Here is a 2,511-nt window from a genome sequence, read left to right on the forward strand (position 1 = left end):
TATTGATTTTGGTATAGACCTGGTGCCGGGCACTCAACCCATTTCTATTCCACCATATCGTATGGCACCAGCGGAGTTGAAGGAGTTAAAAGAACAGCTTTAGGAGCTCCTTGATAAGGGATTTATTCGGCCTAATGTGTCGCCTTGGGGTGTGCCTGTTCTATTTGTGAAGAAGAAGGATGGTACGATGAGGATGTGCATTGATTACAGGCAGTTGAACAAAGTAACAATCAAGAACAAGTATCCTTTGCCTCGTGTCGATGATTTGTTTGACCAGCTTCAGGGAGAGAGTGTTCTCCAAGATATCTCCGTTCAGGTTATCACCAGTTGAAGATCAGGGACTCAGATATTCTTAAGACAGCTTTCAGGACCCGATATGGTCATTATGAGTTCATGGTGATGTCGTTTGGGCTGACCAATGCCCCAACAGCATTCATGCATTTGATGAGTAGCGTGTTCCTGCCATATCTCGACTCGTTTGTCATAGTTTTCATTGATGATATTCTAGTATATCCACGTAGTCAGGAGGAGCACGCGGAGACTTTGAGAGCTGCGTTGCAGAGATTGAGGGAGAAGAAGCTTTATGCAAAGTTCTCCAAGTTTGAGTTTCGGCTCAGTTTAGTGGCTTTCCTGGGGCACGTGTTGTCCAGTGAGGGTATTCAGGTTGATCCAAAGAAGATAGAGGCGGTTCAGAGTTGGCCCAAACCGTCCTCAGCCACAGAGATTCCCAACTTTCTTTGTTTGGAGGGTTATTACCGCCGGTTTGTTCAGGGATTTTCATCTATCGCATCGCCCTTGACCAAGTTAACTCAGAAGGGTTCTCCATTCATCTGGTCGGACGAGTGTAAGGAGAGCTTTCAGAAGCTCAAAACTTTCTTGACTACAACTCCATTGTTAGTTTTACAATCAGCTTCAGGTTCATATACCGTGTATTGTAATGCTATGAGAGTTGGTATTGAGTGTATGTTGATGCAGGAGGGTAGAGTTATTGCTTATGCTTATCGTCAGTTGAAGCCCCATAAGAAGAACTACCATGTCCATGATTTGGAGTTGGCTGTCATTGTCTATGCATTAAAGATTTGGAGGCATTATTTGTATGGTGTTTCTTATGAGGTGTTTACGGATCATCGTAGCCTCCAGCACTTGTTCAAACAGCAGGATCTCAATTTGAGGTAGCGGAGATGGTTGGAGTTGCTAAAGGATTATGATATTACTATTTTGTACCATCCGGGGAAGGCCAATATGGTGGCCGATGCCTTGAGTAAGAAAGCGGTGAGTATGGGGAGTTTGTCATATATTCTAGTTAGGGAGAGACCTCTTACAGTTGATGTTTAGGCCTTGGCCAATCGGTTCGTGAGGTTGGATATTTCGGAGCCCAGCCGGGTATTTGTTTGTGTGATTTCTCGGTCTTCCTTATTTGATCGCATCAAATAGCACCAGTATGGTGATCCTCATTTGCTTGTCCTTAAGGATAAAGTTCAGCATAATGATGCCAGAGATGTGACCATTGGTGATGATGGGGTGTTGAGGATGCAGGGCCGGATATGTGTGCCCGATGTAGATGGGCTTTAGGAGTTGATTCTGGAGGAGGCCCATAGCTCTTCCATTCATCCGGGTACCACGAAGATGTATAAGGATCTGAGACAACATTACTGGTAGAGGAGAATGAAGAAGGACATTATGGGATTTGTAGCTCGGTGTCTCAGTTGTCAGTAGGTGAAATATGAGCATCAGAGACCGGGTGGCTTGCTTCAGCGGATGGATATTCCAGAGTGGAAGTGGGAGCGGATCACCATGGACTTTGTAGTTGAACTCCCACCGACTTTGAAGAAGTTTGATGCTATTTGGGTGATTGTGGATCGGCTGACCAAGTCCGTGCACTTCATTCTTGTGTGTACTACCTATTCTTCAGAGCGGTTAGTAGAGATCTATATCCGGGAGATTGTTCGTTTGCATGGTGTCCCAGTTTCCATGATTTCAGATAGGGGCACTCAGTTTACATCACAGTTTTGGAGGTCTGTGCTGCGAGAATTGGGTACTCATGTTGAGTTGAGCACATCTTTTCACCATCAGACTGACAGGCAGTCCGAGCGCACTATTCAGATATTGGAGGACATGTTGCGCACTTATGTCATTGATTTTGTAGGGTAATGGGATCAATTTCTACCGCTCGCAGAGTTTGATTATAACAATCTTTACAAGACGAGTATTCAAATGGCTCTATATGAGGCTTTGTATGGGAGACGGTGTAGATCTCCAGTTGGTTGGTTTGAGCCGTGTGAGGCTAGACTATTGGGTACAGACTTGGTGCAGGATGCTTTAGACAAGGTGAAGGTGATTCAGGAGAGGCTTCATACAGCGCAGTCGAGACAAAAAAGTTATGCTTAAAGGAAGGTTCGGGATGTGTCTTACATGGTTGGTGAGAAGGTTCTGTTGAAGGATTCACCCATGAAGGGTATTATGAGATTTGGGAAGAAAGGTAAATTGAGTCCTCAGTTTATTGGGCCTTTT

The 2,511-nt window shown here is 44.8% G+C and overlaps 1 protein-coding gene across 1 annotated transcript; it reads left to right on the forward strand.

Moving 5' to 3' along the window:
* Positions 1 to 399: 399 nt before the first annotated feature.
* LOC138889368 (uncharacterized mitochondrial protein AtMg00860-like) lies at positions 400 to 1,572 on the forward strand. Its single transcript, XM_070172668.1, has 2 exons — positions 400 to 948; positions 1,435 to 1,572. The coding sequence occupies exons 1-2, from the start codon at positions 400 to 402 to the stop codon at positions 1,570 to 1,572; spliced, it is 687 nt and encodes a 228-aa protein (XP_070028769.1).
* Positions 1,573 to 2,511: the final 939 nt, after the last annotated feature.

The sequence above is a fragment of the Nicotiana sylvestris genome, chromosome 4 (genome assembly GCF_000393655.2).
Source record: "Nicotiana sylvestris chromosome 4, ASM39365v2, whole genome shotgun sequence".
Classification (NCBI taxonomy): Eukaryota; Viridiplantae; Streptophyta; class Magnoliopsida; order Solanales; family Solanaceae; genus Nicotiana; species Nicotiana sylvestris.